General features: G+C 35.6%; 1 protein-coding gene and 1 non-coding gene across 2 annotated transcripts in view; one reads left to right on the top strand and one right to left on the bottom strand.

The window, feature by feature from the left end:
* The window catches only part of RAB2A (RAB2A, member RAS oncogene family), a 92,269-nt gene that overhangs the window by 22,284 nt on the left and 48,253 nt on the right, over window positions 1-21,732 (bottom strand). Inside the window, exons 4-6 of the mRNA XM_036263758.1 lie at window positions 12,723-12,805; window positions 12,191-12,283; window positions 2,686-2,797 (exon numbers count right to left, since the gene is read on the bottom strand). Coding sequence (XP_036119651.1) covers window positions 2,686-2,797; window positions 12,191-12,283; window positions 12,723-12,805 — 288 coding nt within the window. The remainder of the gene's footprint in view (window positions 1-2,685; window positions 2,798-12,190; window positions 12,284-12,722; window positions 12,806-21,732) is intronic.
* LOC118631927 lies at window positions 6,891-7,077 on the top strand. Its single transcript, XR_004959924.1, has one exon. It is a non-coding gene; the product is annotated as a U2 spliceosomal RNA (small nuclear RNA).

The raw sequence follows: 21,732 nt of genomic DNA, 5'->3' as shown, positions 1-21,732 counted from the left end.
TTTTGTTATTGTCGTACAGGTCTCTGAGGCACTGTTAATTTTTTCCATCTATTTTCTCTCTGTGGTTTAGACTGAGTAGTTTCTACTGTTCTATTATCCAGTTCACTATGTCTTTCCTCTGTTCCCTTCATTCTACTAATCTCATCCATCCACTGAATTTATTTCAGTTATATTTTTCAGTTTCAAAATTTCTATCTGATTCTTTTTTATACCTTACACTTTTTTTTAGCTAAGACTATATTTCATGTGTTTCAGGCATGCTCCTAATTATTAATCGAGGCACTGTCATAATAATTTTCCAAAAATTTTTTCTGTCAGATAATTCTAGTATCTGTCATCTTGCCATTGGCATCTACTACTTTTTTTTAAATCATTCCATTTGAGATCTTCCTGATTCTAGGTTTGAAGAGTAACTTTTTACTGAAAACTTGACATTTTGGGTATTGTTTTATTAGACTCTAGATCTTATTTAAATGTATGTTTTATCTGACTTTCTCTGACACTGCTCCCACAGGGAAATGATAAGTATGGAAGAATCTCATTACAGTCGGCTGATGGTGAAAGCAGCACTCAATTTTTTTCTGTGATGTTTGGCAGTAAAACAGTGATTATTATTATTATTATTTTAATTAATTAATTTTGTTACAGATGTTACTCCTTTTCCCCCATTGACTCCTCCTTCCCTTTCCCTCCCCACCCTGTCCCCGGCTTTGTTGTCCATGTCCACTGTTCATGCATACATGCATGTAAGTTCTGTGGTTTATCTCTCCCCCACCACTCCTCTTTTGGGGATTGTCAGTCTGTACCCCACTTTCATGTCTCTGGGACTACCCCATTCCTCAGATTGCTATGTTCGTTATATTCCACAAATAAGTGAGATCATATGATACTTGTCTTTCTCTGCTTGGCTTGTTTCGCTTAGGATAATACTTTCCAGGTCCCTCCATGTCGTCTCAAAGGATAAGAGATCGTTCTTTCTTACAGCTGCATAGTACTCCATTGTGTATATGTACCACTGCTTTTTTATCCATTCTTCTACTGATGGACATTTGGGCTGTTTCCAGATCTTAGCTATTGTAAATAGTGCTGCTATAAACATGGGGGTACATATATTCTTTCTGATTGGTGTTTCAGGCTTCTTAGGGTATATTCCTAGAAGTGGGATCACTGGGTCAAATGGAAGTTCAATTTTTAATCTTTTGAGGTAACACCATATTGTTTTCCATAGTGGCTGCACCAGTCTGCATTCCCACCAGCGGTGTATTAGACTCCCCTTTTCTCCACACCCTCACCAACACTTGTTGTTTGATGATTTGTTGATGGCGACGACCATTCTGACAGGTGTGAGGTGATACCTCATTGTTGTTTTAATTTGCATCTCTCTGACGATTAGTGATGTTGAACATTTCTTCATACGTCTCTTAGCCATTTGTATGTGCTGTTTGGAGAGGTGTCTATTTAGTTCCTCTGCCCATTTTTAAATTGGGTTCTTTGTCTTCCTTTTGTTGAGTTGTATGAGCACTCTATATATATTGGAGATTAACCCCTTATCTGATAGATCATTGGCAATTATGTCTCCCATACAGTGGGTTGCCTTTCCCTTTTGATGATTGTATCTTTGCTGTGCAGAAGCTTTTGAGTTTGATGTAGTTCATGTGTTCATTTTCTGCTTTGTTTCTGTTGCCTTAGGTAATGTATCAGTGAAAATTCTGCATATGATATCTGAAATTTTGTTGCCTACAGTTTCTTCTAGGATTTTTATGGATTCATGAGTCACATTTAAGTCTTTCATCTATTTTGAGTTTATTCTTGTGTAGGGTATAAGTTGATGGTCTAGTTTCATTTTTTTGCATGTAGCTGTCCAATGTTCCCAACACCATTTATTAAAGAGGCTGTCTTTACTCCACTGTAAACTCTTGCCACCTTTGTCAAATATTAATTGAGCATATTGCCTTGGGTCCATTTCTAGGTTCTCTGCTCTTACTAGTCTTATCCAGAGGTGGAACTACAGCATTATTCTGGGCACACTACTTTTTAGCCTCATTTCTGCTTTTTGTAAAATAGAGTATAGCAATATATCTACCTTATAGAGAATTAACTGTCTACTCATCTTTGTACATTATATTAATACTATATTCAAACATATACAGCATAAAGAACATGATATGTTCAGAGAACTTCCAAACAGCTCTCTTTGACTAACAGAAATAATTACGATACTACAAATTTTATCTATTAAAGATGGCAGAATTCCCATGCATTGTATAATATTATACAGCAATTAATATAATACTTTACCTATTTAATCAGAAGTGGCTATAAATAAGCTATAAATATTCAGCATTTTGAAACATTTCCAAACTTCATTACTGTCCCTTTCCTCCTCTCATACAACATAAAAAAAGATTTTAGGAAGAATGTACACAACGAAGAATGTACATTCTTCCTAACGATGTTAAAGGATTCTGGCTTTCAGAAAAGGTTCAGAATATAAGTCAAGACTCTGATCTAAGATGAGTACTACAAGTAATTTCAAAGGAAAGAAATTTTCCTACTTTATGATATTCAAAGATTTAAGTGATTAAAAAGCTTATGGAAGATACAGTAATAAGTAAATATTAAAGTACATAAAATAAATGTATTAAGTAAAAAGATGACAAACATTTATAGGGGCCTCTCATGTACCTCTTCTACATTGGAAGCAGTCTTAGCAGAAGTTTCCATGAAAATAAGTCCATGTTCTCGTGCAAAAGCTTCACCTTCTTCTTTTTTTACTTCTCTTCTAGATTCTAAATCACTGAACACAGGAAAGAAAAAGTCATGTTATAAACCAACACAGGACAAATAGAGGAATCTATAGAAAATGTATCAAGAGTTTCAAAATTGTATTGACCATTCCCTCAATTAATTTTTAACACATATAGGGGGAAAAAGAGGGAACATCTGTAATACTTTCAATAATAAAGATCTGAAAAATTTTAACACATAGTAATCAACAGCATTATGTTGGGTATTATGAGGGTCAACGTGTTTAGAGCACACTGCTTAGTTTCAAAGAACTAACAATCCAACAGAAGATTCTGAATTACAGTTCTACAATGCAAAAACTAGGAGAAACCTAAAGGGAACATACAGCCCAACACCCTGCCTTTAAGTATACTTGATTCCCAAAGAAGGTACCATTTTACTCAAATTAATGTGAGAGAGCAAAACCACACTAGTTTCCTCATCTTTCAGCCAGACTGACTTTCTATGAATGTGATTAATAAACAAGTCACATGCCCAGCTGGTGTGGCTCAGTGGTTGAGCACTGACTCATGCACATGCCCAGGTAATGGGCCTGATCCCCAGTGGGGAGCATACAGGAGATGGCCAATGGATGTTCTCTCTCATCAATGTTTCTTTCTCTCCCTCTCCCTAAAATCAATCAATAAATAAAAAAATTAGCCCTGGCCGGTTTGGCTCAGCGGTTAGAGCGTCGGCCTGTGGTCCAGAGAGACCCGGGCTCGGTTCCCGCTAAGGGCACATACCTCAGTTGCAGTTTGTCCCCGGTCCTGGTTGGGTTGTGAGGGTGGCAACCACTCGATGTGTCCCTTTCATGTCGATGTTTCTCTCTCTCTCTCTCTCTCTCTCTATCTGAACAAAATATCAACAACAACAACAACAACAACAAACTGGCTTTCCTTGGAAAAAAAAAAACAAGAGAAAGAGAAACAGAAGTCTAAGCTAGAAATTTGGGACAAAAGCATGGTATTCATTTTTATCATACTGGAATTGTATCAGGTAGAGGGAGAAGTAACAGCGTACTTCAAGTGTGTTTTATTGTAAACATTTAAAAACTTCACTACTATAAAATATTTTAAGCACAAAAGGAAGGATAGAGAATATAATACCCATATACCTTCATCTAGCCTTGACACAGTATTTTGACAGATTTATATCAGTTTTTCTGTTGAGAAATAAAATCAGTACACAGCTGAATTGCCTCCTGTGTGCCTGTTTGTTCCTGATCACATTCTTTCCCTTCTTACCTTGAAGGTAACCACCACTCTGTACTTGGCATTTTTATTCTCATGGTACTTTTATATTTATACTCATGTAGAGAAGGGTTTATTTTTTTTGCCTGTCTAAAAAATTTCAGCTGCAGCCCTGGCCGGTTTGGGAAAGCGGTTAGAGTGTCGGCCTGTGACCAGAGACTCCCAGGTTCGGTTCCCGCGAAGGGCACGTACCTCAGTTGCAGTTTGTCCCTGGCCCTGGTTAAGGTCATGTGGGTGGCAACCACTCGATGTGTCTCTCTCACATTGATGTTTCTCTCTCTCTTCCTTCCTCTCTCCCTCCTGCTTTACTTGAAGATAAATGCAAAAATGTCCTCAAGTGAGGATTAAAAAAAAAAATTCAGATGCAGCTATCTTTCTACAACTTGTTAAATTCTGGTCAATATTATGGTTTCCAGATATATATACACAATGTATATAGGTCTAGTTTCTTAATTTCTTACTGTTCTATTATTATAATCTATTGAATGAATGCAGTAATTTATTTTCAATTCACCACTGACATCGCTATTTACAATGTCATTTAATCCACTTGACAGATCAAGAGTCTGAGGCACCAAGTCTTACCCAGAAGGTTAATTTAAGTAAAGCACCCAAACTCACACTCTAAGAGGCACTGGTAGAGTGATTGCATCTAGATCACTGTGTTATACTTGTACTATATAATTAAAACATTTTTTAATGATTACATTTTCTGATAATTATATTGAAGAACTTTTGTCAAATAAGAAAAAATGCAAAGAAAAAATTACCCATAATTTCACCTTCCCGAAGTAATTAACATCTTGGTGAATATACTTGTATCCACTATAATTTGTTTTTTTTTTTTTCATTTACTATATTTTGGATCATTTTTCCATGTCATTTTTGCAGACCTTTATAATATTATTTTTACTGAGTGCACAGTAAAAATTGGTAGTATTTTACGCAAATCCACATTACACAAATTAGGAACAACACAAACAAAACAAAGATGTTAAAGTCTTACTCACCTAATGTAAAGTAATATCAATGTTTCAACTTTACAAAATTCTTGCTGAATTTTGTCATTTCAAAGCTGGCTAACTGAATAAGCTGTCAGTCATGTTTACAAAGTTGCCATATCTGCCACTATCAGACACTGCTGTTTCTGATTGAAACTTCTATGACTGATTCTGGTGACTGTTTTGTGACCTTCACAGCTGTTACACTTGAGAAATATTTTATGATTAAGTAAATGCCATCTAAGCATTCCTTCAGTGAAACAAGTGCTGAAAAACATTCCTAAAAATCTGAAATGTTGGAAAGAAAGTCTGTTATAAGATACTATAAAGGGAACAGCAAGTATATGCCATACTGTTAACTTAAGAGACTGTGCTATAAAATATTAATGGTAAGATGAGGACATAAAAAACAGGCAACCTAAGTTTGCAATATTATAGCTACATTAAGTAGGCAAGGATAATTTATCTAACTATAATCTGAGGGCCTCCTGTGAGTCAAGACCCTTCCTGGATCTGGGGACAGACCACTCAACAAAATATAGACAAAAATCCAACCTCCCTCGCCCCCACATGGACCTATGGAGCTTACACTCTTAATAGGAATTAAAAATGGGAGACGGGGGAGACATGGGGAATGGGACTGGGACACAGACTCCTGAAATTCAGCCCATTTATCTGACAATCATTCTTAAGGAAAAATTAGCTTGGAATTACACATCTTCAAGAAAATACCTTTCCCTTAACTACCTACCCTCTTCCCCATTTTAAGCTTATGCCATGTTTTATTTAAACAATCTCTTACTTAGGGGATATATAAAGTTACTCTCAGTTTTCCACTACCAGTATCTGATTGTTTGCACTTTGAAATGTTATTTTAGCAAAGACGGTTAAGAACCTGGACATTTGAGGGATGGTTCAAAGAAAAGGAAGGGATACTTTACTATTCATGGTGTTTGTTTTATCATTCTAATTTGGTCACTTCCTCAGTTTTCCAGGCAAAAAAGCATACTGTTCCCTTTGACTTTTCATTCCATTAATCCCATTTAAACAGCTTTCATTACTTCTTTCTTTCCTAAATCATTCTCTTATCATGCTCACTTTTAGTTTAAGGTTTGTGATAATCCTTTAGCTACTAAAACCTTTCATCTATGTAGATTTTGCTTTCTATTTCTTGCATAACCAATTTAAAATGACATAGTAATAAAAATCTGTGTTATCTGTCACTCTGACTAGGTCACTTCCCTTCTCAAATCCCTTCACTGGCTCCCTAGTGCTTAATGCAACTAATTCAAAAATTACTTATTCCCTGTTTCCATGTTTACCTCAATTCATCTCATCTAATAATAATCACCTCATTTATCTCTGCTCATTTCCATTCACTCTTTGCATGTCATACATTCTTTTTTACTTTCTCCTATCTTCTTCCTTAACATGACTTTCTACAGCACTATCCCCTCATTATAAGGGCCACCCACCCACAGTCCTTAGAAACATCTCTTGCGTATACTATTCTTTGATTTTCCTTCTCACATTTGGACTATAAGCTCCTCAGGACAGCAACCAAACCTAAACCACTAGTAAGCTGCCACCCACCATGTTTCAGACACACACACACACACAAAAACACTGAAAATATATAAAAATTCTCTTTCTTCTCCAAATATTCTCTTATTATTTCATATATTACCATTGAATGATAGTATTAATACGTCCATATTACAAAGATTTAAACTTCCTTCCAATAGCCTTAATCTTAAATGGTTTAGTGAAGTGATTTAAATGAGCAAATGATAAGCAAGAAAGCCCTTGAGTAAAAGCCAGGATAATACATACACATAGCTACAAAATAATAAAAAATTGGCCTTTTGGCTAAGATCAACTGTAGTATCTGTTCTTATTAGTTTAATATCTGATAGGTCCTCTATCTAGGGACATTATTTAAATGTATTTATGGAACAGGGAGATGGAATAGGAGCTTGCTCTGTCCACTCCACGCATCAACCTGGTATTGCATTACCTCCGGGAACGATGCACCAGAAAAAAAAAAAAAAGGCCTTTTACAATGAAAGTATTACTTAAGTAATATTTTCTCTTAACAACCGAGATTTCTATTAAAACAATACTTTCTATAATCAAATTTATACAGTATACTGTTATTTCCTCTTATCTTTTAACAGCATAACTGACATAAAAGAAACTACATTTAATATAAAGTTTGATGACCTGTGAAGCCATCAACCTCCCCAGTGTTTCCTCATACCCCACTGTAATACATCCTTTCCTCCCCCTGTACCCTAAGCAACTAATGATCTGCTTTCTGCCACTATAGTCTGTATTTTCTAGGATTTATATAAATGGGATCACACACTATGTCTTCTTTTTTGTCTGTATTTTTCACTCAGCATAATCATTTTGAGATTCATCTACTTTGTTGTATATAACAATAGCTCATTCCTCTTTATTACTGAGTGGTATTCATTGTATGGTTATAACACAATTTATTCATTTACCAGTTAATTAAAATGTGAACTGTTTCCAGTCTTGGGCTGTTACAAATGAAGCTGCTATGAAGCTCCGCCGGTGTGGCTCATTGGTTGAGCGTTGACCCATGCACCAAGAGATCACCGGTTCAGTTTCTGGTCAGGGCACATGCCCAAGTTGTGGACCAAATCCCCAGTGTGGGGCATGTAGAAGGTGGCCAATCAATGTTCTCTCTCATCAATGTTTCTATCTCTCTCCCGCTTCCTTCCTCTCTCTAAAAAAATCAAAAATAAAAAAGCTGCTATGAAGACTTGTATATAATTCTTTGAGTGGACGTATAAAACATGCTTATACTGGGTAAAAACCTAGCAGTAAAATGGTTAGGTGGTATGGCAGATGCATGTATACTTTCTAAAGCAACCACCAAATTGTTTTAAAAAGTTTATAACACTTTAGATTCCCACCAGCTGTATATGAATTTCAGTTCCTCTACCTCTTTGCCAACACTTGGTATATTAATCTTTTTAATTTTAGCTATTTCAGTGAGTGTGCAATAGTATATCACTGAGGTTTTCACCTGCATTTCCTTCATGATTAGTAGTGTTAAATATTTTTCATGTGCTTACTTGCCATCTGTATATCTTCTTTAGTGAAGTGCTGGTTCAGATCTTTTGCTTATTTTTAAAAACTGGGTTGTCTTTTTATTAATGAATTGTAACAATTCTACATTTATTCTAGATTCAAATCTTGTTGGCTATATGTTCTGCATATATTTTCTCCTAGACTGTAGTTTGCCTTTTCATTTTTGGAACTGTCTTTTGAAGAGCAAAAATTTTTTAATTATAATTTATTTTTCCCCTTTTAATTTATTTTTTCTGTCCTATTTATAAAATGCTTCACAATACGGGAGACATTAAAATTTTGTTTTCTTCTAGATTTTTTTCTTTTTTTATACTTTTAGCTCTTACATTTAGGTCTATGATCCACTTCCAGTTAATTTTTATACATGGTGTGAGGTAAGGGTCAAGGTTCACTTTTTGGCACATGGCCACTCAGTTATACCACCATTTGATGAAAAGATTACCCTTTCTACTACTGAACTGCTTTGGCACCTTAGTCAAAAAATTAATTGACCATATATGTATGAATCTACTTCTGGACCTTTCACTCTATTCCACTGATCTATGTCCATGTATGCCATTATCAGACTAAAATGATTATAACAGCATAATAAATCTTGAAATCAGTATTAGTGAAACTAGTGAATCCTCCAATTTTGTATTTTCATATTAATTTTAAGATCAGCTGGTCAATTTCTACCTCCTAAAAATGTCTGATGAATTTTGAGATTACATGAATCTTTAGATCAATCTCGGAAGAACGGACATCTTAAAAATATTCAGTTTCTATCCATGAACACAGTTTCTCTCTTCATTTATTTAGTTTTTTTTTTTTTTTTTAATTTTGGACTTAAGGACTCAGAAGATGAGAAAGTAGTCATTTAATATAGGAATTTTAGGAATACTAAGGTTAGAGTTGAAGAATCAGAGAGCTGTGAAGAAAATTGTTTTTAAAAAATTATTTAGGGAATTTTTTACTGAGATATAACTGACACATAATCCTGTGTAAGTTTAAGGTATACAATCTGTTGATTTGATATATTTACATAACACAGTATGATTATCAACATAGCATTAGCTAACAGCTCCATCATGTCACACAATTATTTCATTCTCTGGTAAGAACATTTAACATCTAGTCTTTTAGCAACTTTGAAATATGTAACACAGTATTGGTAACCACAATCACAATGCTGTGCATCAAATCTCCAGAACTTATTCATCTTCTTACTACAAGTTTGTACCCTTTGACCAACATCTCCCCAATCTGTTTATTTTGTTTACAGTATTCTCTTACTATCCCTATACTATCTGAAGGATCTGTAGCGGTTTACTCTTTTATTCCTGATATTGGTAATGTGTCTTCTTTTTTCAGATCAGTATCTATTTTATTTATCTTCTCAAGAACTAACTTTCGGTTTCATTGGTTTTCTTATTACCTCTTTTTTCTTTTTTGCTTACCTTGGATTTAATTTGCTCTTACCTTTCTAGTTTTTAGTCTTCAAGTGAAAGTTTAGGTTACTCATTTGAAACTTTGTCCTAATAAAAGTGTCTAGTGTTATAATTTCCTTTTTTAGCATTGCTTTAACTGAATCACACAACTTTTCAGATTGTATAGACAAAAAATAACTTCTGTAAAACAGATAATGATGCAAATAATGTGGTTCATAGAAATGCAAACTGCATTTATCAGCCTGTGGATATTGTTCAGTTTTGCATCCATTTGTAAATTCCCTTCAGCATTTCTTACTTGATTTTAAATGTGGTATTCTGAGTTCTCTTTTAAATCAACTGTAATATCTTACTGGTTCCTTCATTAATTAATGAGATAAAAGCTTTGATGTGTTCATATCATATGACAATGATTTTATCTTTCTAAAAACATTATCTATTAACACTATTTTATAAACTTAAAAAACTAACAAACTGTGTCTAGCATTTTAGAAATACTAATTCATTTCTTACTACTGTAATTTTCTACTAAAATTGGTAACTTTCTGCATTCTTGCAAGTTTATGCAGACTACTGGAAAGAACACATTTTTTCAATGTACTATCTTTATTTTCTTTATTAATTTTATTTGTTTTTTTTTTTGTTGTTTTTTTTTTGTTTTTTTTATCCTCACCCGAGGACATTTTTCCATTTTTTGTTCAGGTAGAGTGGGAGGGAGAGAGAGGAACAGAGAGAGAGAGAGAAACATCGATGCGAAAGGAACACATCGAGTGGCTGCCACCCGCACAACCGACCAGGGCCGGGGACAAACTGCAACCGAGGTACGCGCCCTTAGCGGGAACCGAACCCGGGTCTCTCAGGACTGCAGGCCGACGCTCTAACCGCTGAGCCAAACCGGCCAGGGCTCTTTATTAATTTTAGAGAGATAGAAACATCGAGAGAGAACATCGACTGGCCACCTCCTGCATGTCCCCCACTGGAGATTTGGCCCACAACCTGGGCAGGTGCCCTGACTGGGAATCAAACCAGTGACCTCTTAGTGCATGGGTCAATGCTCAACCACTGAGCCACACCAGCCCGGCCCAATGTACTATCTTTTTGAACATAGAGCACAAGGACATTCACTGCAGATAATGCTCCCTAGAAATATAAAATAAGATAGAAAAAAACACACATTAATATGACACCAATATAAAACTTTGAGTTAAGTTTAAAAGTACTAATGTGATTATCTACTGAACAATTTTAAAAGTGTTTCAGGATTTTAAGTAGAAATACACTGGCTTAATCACTGTGTTGTATTAACTCATAAAATATACATTGTGATGAAAAAGGAAAAAATATTTTTTTTTAGTTTTGGCAGATACTCATTTTTATTGCCAAGTATTTGAAACAATTTGGGTAATATTTAACAGTGACTTAGCCCCCAAATAAATCCGTGGGTTTTATTTTAAATTACTAATCAGATAAAACTTTTAAATTTTCTTTAAAGTATACCTTCCAACAAAAACTATTTGAATAATAATTTTCAACAAAGTTTATTATCTGTACTTTAGAAATCAAATTATTTCACTCATTATGTGCAATATAAAACTGAAACTCATAGACACAGAAAACAGCGTTGGTGGTTACCAAAGAAAAGTGGGTGGGGTGGAGGAGTAAAAAGGGAGGAAAGGGTAAAGGAGGTCAAATGTACAGTGACAGTAGATTATTTGACTTTGGGTGGTGGGCACCTAATGCAATATACAGATCATATATCATAGAAATGTACACCCGAAATGTATATGATCCTAATAACCAATATCACCTCGGTTTTTTTTTTAAAAAAAAGGAAAGAAAGAAAGAAAGAAAGAAAGAAAGAAAGAAAGAAAGAAAGAAAGAAAGAAAGAAAGACCGACCGACCTGGCCTGTTTGGTTCAGCAGTTAGAGCATCAGCCTGCGGACTGAAGGTTTGACGGTTCGATTCCTGGTCAAGGGCATGTACCTGCGTTGCAGGTTCATTCCCGGCCCTGGTTGGGGTCGTGCAGGAGGCAACCAATCAATGTATCTCTCTCACACTGATGTTTCTCTCTCTCTCCCTCTCTGCCTTCCACTCTATCTAAAAAAAAAAAAAAGATAAAAAATATCCTTGGGTGAGGAGTAACCAAAAAATAAAAATATATAAATTTAAAAAAATAAAAAAACAAAACATATAAAGCATCTTAGGATTTTCAAGTTTTTATAATTTGATAAACTACTAACTGCCCTGGTTGGTTTGGCTCAGTGGAATGGTTAGAGCATAGGTCCATGGACCAATGAGTTGCGGGTTTGATTCCGGACAAGGGCATGTACCTTAATTACGGCTTGACACCGGCCCTGGTCGGGGTTGTGGGGGAGGCAACCAATTGATTTGTCCTTGTCACTTGGATGTTTCTCTCCCTCCCTCCCACTCTATCTGAAGATAAATAGAAAAATATCCTCAGGTGAGGATTTAAAAAAAAACCACTAACTTAACTTACTTTTGGACAAATGTACAAGATAAGAGCTTTTAACAGCAATCACATAAACAGCTATCCACAGTTGTCATAATTAATACAAAAAAACTTTAAATTATTCTTACCTTTTATTTCCAATGAGCATAATGACCATGTTGGAATTGGAATGCTGGCGAGCATCTTCTAACCAGGTGGTCAAGTGGTTGAATGTATCTCTCCTAAGCATAAATGATAATTTGATTACTACTGTCAAAGAATTTCCCCTAGTAAAATACAATGAACAGTACATATTCCATTAAAGATAACTAATTTTAGCCATATCCACTTATGCAATGACAACAGATTTCAAGTACAATATCTGGATTTAGAGTCCACTGATTACAGTTCAGTTTAGAAATTAAATGTAATAGCATTTGATTAAATTCCAATATATAAATAATAGCAAACTGATCAATCTAGGGTACTTTTTTTAATATAAGAAAATAATTTAGTTGCAAATTTTTGTAGTAAATTTATATTTCATTTAAGACATACAAGTTTTAAAGGCAAATAGCCAGGAAACAAAGGCAAAGTTATACTTTTATTACTGGTAACCATATTTATTTAGAAAAATCCTCTGCATTGACCACTGAACTGAAAAAATCTCTCAGTTCTTACCTTGTAATGTCATATACTAGTAAAGCCCCTGCTGCACCTCTGTAATATGACCTTGTGATGGAACGAAAGGACTCCTGCCCTGCCTGTGAGGAAAGAAAAGGTTGAGAGTTTCCTTTAATAAATTGTTCTCTTCATTTCCTTATTATTCATATGTAGAATATGGGCAGGTAAGGAATGAGTACCTAAAGGAAAAGTAGAAAACCTAACTTCACCAATCTTAGGAAAAAGTCACATAATACTACTATTTCTCAAGTCAACCAGACAACCAGATGCACATGCATTCCTCCCACCCCACCACCCCCAAGACCTCTAAACCCTTTTTGGCAATCCCTGACAACCCAATTGACTGAATGGCTTCACAATACATGAATCATTATTAGAGCACAGAATGGACTCCTAGCAACTAAGCTCTGAAGACAAATTTGAAAGGAAGCAAATAACCCAGAGCCTCACATTTGAATTCAATAACCCACTCCCTGGGGCAGCTGTTGACACTAGAATAAATAAAGTCCATTGTAAATAAATGATGAATGACATCTTTACGCCCACCATCTGCTGGTGTAAAGGTTGTTGGAAGGCCAAGGATGCAGATTTTATCAGTTATATCACAAACTGCAGTGAGCTTTCAACAGTCATCAGATGGAATTCTTTGAGCAATCATTTTATTATGAAAAACAGAAAATGGTTCTGAATTTAATTTATATAATTTTTCTCCACACTTAATCAATTTTCTCAGTATTTGATATATAATGCTGTCAAAAAGCAACAGGATGTAAAAGTCATCTTTATATTCATTTGTGAAAAAAGACTTCAGAGATTATGCAAAATAAGTTAATTTCTCTTTTACTGGTGGCACTAATGTTTTGTGATTTTAAGAAAGGCTGGTGAGGAATATGCCTATTTCCCTCAGTTCTTATCAAAAATACTTTTTCATTTTTAATCACTTCTTTTCTACCTTTGAGAAAAAATATGTAAATTAAGTAAACATAGCCAGTTTTCACAATTTTTGTATTCAAAATCTACTAACTTCTTGAAACATATTCACGTTTGCATGTTCTGAATTCTGATCTTCTGATGTAAGTATTAAGCCCCTCTTACTCTCAGTACACAAACAGATAGCTCAGGTTCTGTGCTGTTCTAACACTCAACACTATAATTCCTTGTTCTTCTTGGCTCTTCTACTATACTCCCTCTTCCCCATGCCCCACTCCCAGAGCCTAGCACCGGCTCTGGCACACAACAGAGAAAGCCTGCTGAGTGAAAAAATTAATCCTGATCTTAGTCAAATGTACAAAATGGTCATTACTGTGTCCCACATAAATAAGTAAACATCAGTAAATCCTAATATGCTAAGATTCAGTAAAATAACTTCTATGTGGAAACTAAAGATTAGGCCCTCTCTTGGTAATTTATGAGCAATTTTGGCACTTAGAATAATGTTATGCTAAATGAGATACTGAGAAAGCCACATATAAAAGGGCTGTAAAAATTCCCAACTCATTTCACATAGATTAAGGCTATAACATAAGATGACACTAGTTGGAAGCATAAAATTAAAATCATGTAAATATAATTTACTGGAATGTATCTTTCAAAAAAGTCCTTTCAAATTAAAGTTCAAAATGCAAGCATTATGGGAATTCCTCCTTTAATTGCTTAGCACGGAAAAACTAAGGATTAGATTTTTAAGAGATTCATTTCACTGTAAATTATATATAACAAGATAGGAGTCTGTGGTAAATAACATAAAAAAGATAAATATTTTATAAATTTAAAATAAAAATCAGGTTTAGAGTTCTTGTATCAGCTATGCCTAAACACTGAGCAAGGCAGTCCCCTTTTAAAATATTCTTGCAGGGACATTCTGTGGGACAAGTTAAAATAAATACACTACCAAAGGAACACCACTACAGAGCTAAAATTTCAGTGTTTACAGCCAAAAGAGGAGGGAAAACATACATTTACATACCATTCCCATTTCTCCCAAATTATTTAACAAGAACAAACATGGTGCAATATGGAAATAACATATAAGGCATCACCTTATGCTGAATCCATCGAATCTGGATTTTGCCCACCATTATAAAAATCAAACAAAAACACATTAAAAAAACCACACATTCCAAGTGAGGACTATGATTGTTGCTATGCATCTTAAAATCACTCATTACCCAATACTCAGCAGTTTCCAAATTCTTGAGATATGACTTATAGGAAAAACATCCTATGACTCTGAATCCAATCTTTTTGTTAATACTGGTAGCCTTGAAAAAAATCTTCCGCCAATAAGTGTTTTATTATGGCTTATCCAAATATAAACAAACAATAGCTAACTGCATAAAGCTAGCCAAATGGTTAAGTAATCTAGTTTTTAAAAAGCGCTTCCAATATAAACTTGTCCAAACTGCGACTGACCTATGTTGTTTTAAATGAAAAAGTATGTCAACTTAGGAAATATTTTTTTCCCGGCTTCAGATTTATTTGAACAAATAGCACAGGAGGAAGGACACCAGCTCCATGCAGACAGCAGCCCAGGAGTCACACCAGTCCTTCTGTCCTCACATTGGCAGGGGGAGAGCTCTACTGTGGAGCCTTTTGGGGGGCCTGGGTACCTTCGAGAGCCTGAGCTGCAGCAATAACCTAGGGCTTGGTTTGGGCCTTGGCCTTGGACTTTGGCCAGCAAAGCCCGAGACCCTCGGCAATGTGGGCACAAGCAAGTTTCTCAAGCTTGAGGCTGCTGCCCTTTGGGATCTTGGGCTTGACCTCCTTGGGCTTTACGAGGGCCTTCATAGCCTTGGCACGTGCACTCATAGCCTTGGCATTGTTGGCCTGCATCTTCTTCAGGCCTTTCTTGTTGTGCTTCTTGGCAAAATGCATGCTCCTTAGGAACTTGGGGTCTACACCCTTGAGAGATTCTTATCTTTGTGATTGGCGTTTCTTGATGCCATTTCTGTGCCATTTTAGGGACTGGTCATGTGCGGTGTGGTTCTTGAACTTGGCCAGATTTGCACTGAAGCCCACTACAGAGAGAGGTTTTTTTTTATCCTCTTCACTAAAAAGTATTGGGTTAAAGAGATTTCTAATATAAGCTAAGGGTATAAAGAAAAATGCATTTAATGAAATGAGGATGACTAGCTAAGTGAACAGCACCAGAATAACCTGGTGGCTAGAGTAGACAATACAGCTGTTGATTTCTGTAAAACATCAGCAAAGATACCTAGATATCCACAAAGTATAATATACCCAGATATCCGCAAAGTATAATAGAGTAAATTTGCCTTGAGAGATAATGGGCAAGTTCCATTTTTAGTGATGTTTAGGATTAAAATCAGAGTCATAGAACATTTGTGAAAAAGAAACTTTATAGACCTGCATTTTTCATGTAAGGATGGCTAAATCAAACAAATTTGATTCTTTTCTCCATACCTTTAAAATTTACTTCCAATTGCTATATAGATTCCCCCAAATTGGCTTCCCCATCTGCCTGAGTTGTTCTGTTGATAATAAGTTTCATAGTAACCAGGTTGGCAACTTAACTCTTCTTCCTCTCCTATTACCTCTATAACACCCAACTTTACGTATATTAAGCTACTGCTCAAAACTCTCTAAATACCCTGAAGCTCTTAGGAAGTTGATCTCTATTTGTTTCTTAGAATTTTATCTTCATAAATGAAAGTACTGTTCATACAACTAATTTTTTGTCTGATATCCTGCCTATATACTCTGATTATACCTGCTTTCGTATCTGTTTCCCTTTCTGACTGAAAATCCATTTTCTCCTCCCTCCACCTATCCAATTTCTATTCCCTTGGATAACCAGTTCAAGCCCCCAATTCTCTCACAAAGCTAGTAAGCTCATCAACCACAGCCCATAAGTTATCCTTTTCTTCAAGTAAATCCAAAAGCGCTTTCATGTGGTCATTTAGTTCTAACACTACTGATTGGATAAAACCAACACACTGCTCAAATGCTTATCTTTTTTCCCTCTTTAGTTCTTGAGGGATAGCCTTACAAAACAGTGAAGTACTATATTTATAGCAGGCACTAAAATGTTATCTTGATTGATCCCAAAGAGCCAATAAAGTTAGAAAATTAAGATCTGTGAGAATCAATATTACAGTAGTACCTCTTACTGTCATTTTTAGTCATTTATTTAATAATTCCAGTTATCAAACCCTGGCCAAGAACGAAAAAGAGAAAAAAGAAAAAAAAATGTCTAAGTAGCCAAATAAGTTGTCCAGTGCCCAGGCATGCGATCTCAGGCACTTCGCTAAACAGACTCAACTTAAAAATCTAGACCAGTGATTAAGAAACTGGTATCATCGAGGAAATTGAGAATTTCATGCATTGAGATCTACATGCATGAATAAAACTTCTGTTTTGGACAACAGTGACATTAGTAAGAATCAAAGTGACATTTAGGCTGCCTCAGTGTCCACAGAAAGGATGGAGGAAAGTCAACCTGGACTATAGCTCTAGGGCTTTTAAGAGAGTCTCCTATAAAAACTCAAGTAGATCCTAAGAGAAACAAGAGTTGTAAATAAGACTTAGAGGATGTGACTGCCAACTCCAGATTATTTCAATTCTGCCATTTAAGAGAAAACAGAGAACATAGGTGGGAAGTAAATATTAGAGTAAACTGAAATGTCTGAGATAGCTTCCTGTCCCTGTGGTTGTTCAATAAAAGGTTGATGAATAGCTGCCGAAGGAGGCAAAACAGGTGCGCCTCCGAAAGCCTCTCAACTCCTGGAGTTGGACAGGAGTGACGGAGGCAGAATTGTTTCCCAGTGCTTGGTTCCAGGCCCTTCCCCTCGCCCCACTGAATTCTGGCCATCCATCTTAGTGCTTCACTGATTCACAAAAAATATTCATTTTCGGGGTGAGGAGCTGGGTATAAACTGACATGTTCTACAAAGGACTCAAAAAAATCTGTGATTTGCTGAAAAGGTATTTTTAGCAGGTACATTTCACATGATTTTTTTTACATAGTTTCACTAACTCGTATGTGATGTCAACTATCTGTAAATATAAAATAAAAATATAGGGCCCTGGCCGATTTGGCTCAGCGGTTGGAGTGTCAGCCTGCGGTACAGAGAGACCCGGGTTCGGTTCCCGCTAAGGGCACGTACCTCGGTTGCAGTTTGTCCCCGGTCCTGGATGGTCGTGCGGGTGGCGGCCACTCAATGTGTCCCTTCACATCGATGTTTCTCTCTCTCTCTCTCTTCCTCTCTCTCCCCTCTGCTCTATCTGAACAAAAACTGGAAAAATGTCCACGGGTGAGGGAAAAAAAAATAAAAATAAAAATAAAAATATAGGGAAATTGAGTAGATACATAGACTTAAAACATTTATATTAGAAATTTTGTGGGAGAATAAAATTTATTTGGAAGGTGACTAAAAAAAATGACAGAAAACAAAAGACAAGAATAGAATGAGGAGGTGGTAAGGACTAGATGAGGGTCTAAAAGTCACAGACTTCTTATGCCCTTCTGCCATCAGTTAATGAATAGGAACTGGGAGTAATTTATGTTCTTCACTGACTTACTGTGACAGAGATGAAGAATATCACACATTTGACTTCTGATAAAAGATAAAAAGTGACACAGGGCCAAGGGAAACTGCTTTAAGGGAGGCACAGATCTGTTATCCCTGCTTCCAGCAAGGCCTCCAGGGGTACCTGGTCGCACTTCCTATTTTCAAAAAAAGCAAAGATGGTAGATGTGGATATTTTAAAGGGAAATGCCTTATTTTCATTTTTGTAAGTGGAAATGGATATACAATGAATGACAAATATACTAAGATATTGAGACTTAGACATGAAGGCAAAATCATTTCTTTAAGGCTGATGAAATTAACCATAACATTTGGCAAAATTTTCCCTGAAGGTTTCAGATTAGCTTTGTATATATCCCGGGCCAAGAACAGACATAATCCCTGCTAAAAGTGTAGCTTGCTATCCAACGTATAGAAACACTACAAAACAGCAATATGGGAAACTGTTTCACTTAGCATAAACTGAGTGTGAAACCAACCTGAATGATAACATACATTAAAAAGTTTTGGAAATCAGGTAAGAAAACAATGAAAATAAGAGAAAAGACTATAAGGTAGAGACTCAAAAAACAACACTCAAAAGTAGTAAGTTATCAGACTTTTGGGGAACATTCCTTAAATTTTGGAACAAGCCACTGAATCCTAGCACCCTCCATTGGAAGCCCTGGTAGTGTTTTGGAGGAGAGGTCATGATGTCCTCAAAGGCACCACAATCTCTCCCTTTTAGACACAGAGAAAAAAAAAACTACCTCTTGTAAAGGTAGTATGAACAAGAGTTCTTTTTTCTTTTTCTCTTTCACATTGTCTAACATATAACAGATTTCTTTTGAAAGATCATTGCAGTATAAAACAATCTACTCGCATGCTAAGAAAAAAAAAAAGACGCCTATCAAAAGAAGGCTAGTTAACTTACAGAAGAAATAGGCAGGAAATGAATGACTTGTTCAAGTTACAAAAAGCCCAGGGGAAGGGCCTTGGCCAGTGTGGCTTAGTTGGTTGAGAATCATCCCACACACCAGAAGGTCACAGATTTGGTATCTGGTCAGGGCACATGCCTGGGTTCTGGCCTCAATCCCCAGTCAGGGGCGTGCAGGAGGCAGCCAATGGATGTTTCTCTTTCACATGGATGTTTCTGTTTCTGCCCCCCCCCCCCCCACCTCTTCCCTCTCTCTCAAAAACAAATAGAAAAAAAAAAAAAAACAACCCAGGGTAAGGGAGAGGGATTTTGTAAGGGAACATCTTAAGGAAAGAAGAACAAGGCAACTAAAATAAACCAATGAGGTGGTTTGTGCCTAAAATATAACAATTTTCACTACTATATCAATCTTGTCTTTTGAAATTATGTATCTTACTAGATGCTGGTTCTTGAACACATCCAACAATCCTATAAGTTGCTTAGACAAAATGAGACAGACAGTTTATTCATTCATGAAATAAACTTACCAAACACTGTATCAGTCAGTAAACTAAGAATACAAGATACAAACTTAAATAAGATACCTTTACCTCATGATGCTTATTCTGTGGTTAGATAGATAAGTGAACAAAGAACTATGATAACAACAGGATCAGGACCGTAACACAAATCGTAAAATATTATAAGGAGAAAGAGCTATCCCATAGGGGTCAGAAAGGCTCCACAAGAGATGATAAAGAGCTGGGCTTAAATGGAAAGGAGGAAAAAGTATTTCAATCAAAGCAATTACTTATGTAAAATATAAGGCATAAAAACATGTATTAAAAAATATCAAGTAGTTTGTTTCACACTACACTACAGAAGGATGTGTGATACATAACTTTATTAGCTAAAAAAGCAACCTAGTTTAGGTAAAAAAAAAAAATCATTTTCAAAAAAGAAACTTTTAATGAAGTAGAAAACACTTCTTTTTGGCTGAAGATAATTTTAAATCTCTAGGAAAAAGGGACTTTGCATATTTTATTTTTCTCTTTTTGTTGCAGCTTGGAAATCATGTTACTTGAAAGAATATAAATCAAAACACTTATGAGATGCTATAGGCTGGGGGGGGGTACCCTAAAAAATAGTGAAAGGATAAATCTTCAATGAGAAAAAGGAGATAAGAAAGAATAAAAACATAGAGCCTAATGTATAGCTCTAGGGCAGAGCAAAGCAGAGATTTAGGGTTTTCCAGTGCAGGGACGATGGCGCGTGATACACAAGAAGCATTAGGAAACCTAGGTCTCACAGTGGTCTTCAGCAACTTGCTTGGTCTTGGGAATCTAGTCTGAGACTCTATTTCTTCACGGTTCCTTCCTTCATTCACTATCGCAAGTGACAGGTGAGAAACTAAGATTATATAACTAGAGAAAGACCAGGAATACATGATGATAAAATTCCCCATATTTTATATTTCATTTACTAGTTTACATAATATGCTCTTTGTCATACATAGTAAGAGACTTTTTGGTTCTTCTCAACTGGGATTCCACCAAGAACTAAGTCCTAATTGCTACAAAACAGTTTTTCTCCAAGTGTGATCTTAAGACTCCTGGATAGTCCTGAGAAATTTTCAGAGTCCATGAGGTCATCCATTTCCCAACCATCTATTTGTGTGAGGTTGTATTTTCTTCATATATTTCAACTAAATAACACACATAAGACTCAATGGAGAAACATTTATGAAAAAGAAGTCAGTAAAGAGTGTTTTCAAAATGTAACAAAATGACACTCTTCTCACTAGAAAGAAAATATATTATTATATATATTTGGTTTGGAAAAAACATAATTCCATAAAAATTGCATTATACCAACATATAAGTTAATTACAGTTATTTCTAAGTGAATTAATTGAATATTTAATAAGTTTCTCAGTATTAGTTTGTAATATGGTAAATACTGAGAGTTATAAATAAGCCATATAAGCAAAGGTTCTTTGGGTCTCCTCACTAATTTTTAACAGTATAAAGGGATTCTAAGATCAAAAAATTCGAAAACTGCTTCCTTAAGACATCCATTGTATATAATAAAGTAACTACTGTTTTATGCATCTAAAATGGGAGAATAGAGAAAATAGTTACTCAAATCATGTTCTGTGGCTCAGATGAGAAACTGCCATTAAAAATTATATAGCATGACAGATTGACATTATACTGTAAACAGAGAACCCTAAAGATTCCATGAAAAAACTAAAACTGATAAATGAATTCAGTAAAGTAGACTACAAATTAAATATATAAAAACCAATTTCATTTTTTATACAGCAATATTGAACTATCAGAAAGGGAAACTAAGCCCTGACCGGTTTGGCTCAGCAGTTACAGTGTCAACTCTCAGACCAAAGCATCTCAGGTTCGATTTCCAGCCCTGGTTGGGGTTATATGGGAGGTAACCAATCAATGTGTCTCTCTCTTACACCTATGTTTCTCTCTCTCTCTCTCCCCCTTTCACCCTCTCTAAAAATCGATGGAAAAATATCCTCGGGTGAGGATTAAAAAAAAAA

This window comes from Molossus molossus, unplaced genomic scaffold (assembly GCF_014108415.1).
Source record: "Molossus molossus isolate mMolMol1 unplaced genomic scaffold, mMolMol1.p scaffold_m16_p_16, whole genome shotgun sequence".
NCBI classification, from domain to species: Eukaryota; Metazoa; Chordata; class Mammalia; order Chiroptera; family Molossidae; genus Molossus; species Molossus molossus.
Note: the sequence above shows the minus strand (reverse complement) of the source record. Positions and strands in the feature narration are given on the sequence as shown.